Source organism: Sphaeroforma arctica (assembly GCF_001186125.1).
Source record: "Sphaeroforma arctica JP610 unplaced genomic scaffold supercont1.5782, whole genome shotgun sequence".
Lineage (NCBI taxonomy): Eukaryota > Ichthyosporea > Ichthyophonida > Sphaeroforma > Sphaeroforma arctica.
Genome location: NW_014034776.1, coordinates 553 through 1,847, shown reverse-complemented (window position 1 = coordinate 1,847; position 1,295 = coordinate 553). Strand labels below are relative to the sequence as shown.

Sequence of the window (1,295 nt, the reverse complement as noted above, 5' to 3'; positions counted from 1 at the left end):
CAATCAATATATAGAACGCACCTGTACGCTCACCCCCCATACTCCATCATCTCGTACACCTTCGCCACGAAGAAGCCATCGTCCAGTTGTATTAGATCTACACCGAATGGAGTAGTTGCCGTTGCCTTGGATACAGTTACCTCCCTTCGTACAGGGTTATCACGCGAAGCGGGCGCAAACTGGTCGTAGTCGAGGTTATCATCGAATATAAAATTAACCCGGGGCAGTATAGGCGAACTAGGCATGCTCATACACTGGTAGAAATTCGGCGAGGTTCTGAGATGGTGCAAATGGTGTGCTTTGGAAAGGTATGTCGGCGTGGTGCCAGATGACGTGGTAGACGCTAGCATAGACCTCCTTGCGTTCATATTTGTATGCGTATGTGAATGTGCATGCCCACCCAGAGAATTGTCAGCACGGTCTAAACTACCAGTAGATACAGTACTACTCAAGTGATTATCTCTTGATCCGTTACTTGACGTTTCGTTGCTATGACAACAACTGGAGTCTAACTTGATGCTGGGAGCGATTAGGCCGCAAGTGTCTGTGCCAGTACACTGTGCTGAGGGAAAGATATCACTTGCTCTGAGACTAGCGATCCTGTTCCTGTTAGGATCGATCGAACTTGAGCGACGGAGATGCATATTGCCTGAGTATGTGGATGTGTATGCGTATATGTATGTATATTGTACCTGCGCGACTACTAGCTATCGCAATGCCTAGGCCGTGCGTAAGTAATAAAAACTTGGATAACCTCACCCGTTGACAGCCTTGAATTGAGCGTAGTTGAATCTAGGGCACGTGCTTGGATCTGTGTAGTGATACCACTATTGCTATATATTTACCTTATTTTAAGTCCACTATAAAAATCACAATGTTAGGCGTGTATCAAATTTCTCACTGATTGGAGCCTTTGCGTATCTATCGTGTTCTGAAAAGCAAATTGCTCTGTACAGTTGCACAAAAAGCCAGTCCTCACAGAAACGGCTGAAAAAGGCTATTTCCGGTACTAAATTAGGAATCCAAAAAGCGCGGGAAAATGTTGAGAAAGTGATATCGTGCCAAGACTCAAGAGTCACTCGACACCAAAGGCAGTATGTATCTATATGTGTATATATAAACATTATAATTATAATACAATATATACTGAATACATATTATGATTGTTATGATATTACATAACTGATGTGTTTGTTTATGTATGTATGTATGTATGTATGTATGTATGTATGTATGTATGTATGTATGTATGTATAGGGGCTATCTATGTACTGTGAGTAGTATTAGTATATGTT

General features: G+C 42.1%; 1 protein-coding gene across 1 annotated transcript; it reads right to left on the bottom strand.

The window, feature by feature from the left end:
• Positions 1-15: 15 nt before the first annotated feature.
• Positions 16-805, bottom strand: SARC_15217 (hypothetical protein). The gene has a single exon (XM_014290658.1). It carries the CDS (start codon positions 642-644, stop codon positions 30-32), a length of 615 nt encoding a protein of 204 aa, XP_014146133.1. The 5' UTR covers positions 645-805; the 3' UTR covers positions 16-29.
• Positions 806-1,295: the final 490 nt, after the last annotated feature.

Excerpts from the sequence above, each read along its gene's own strand:
- SARC_15217 (XM_014290658.1), bottom strand. The coding sequence starts at position 644 with ATGCATCTCCGTCGCTCAAGTTCGATCGATCCTAACAGGAACAGGATC.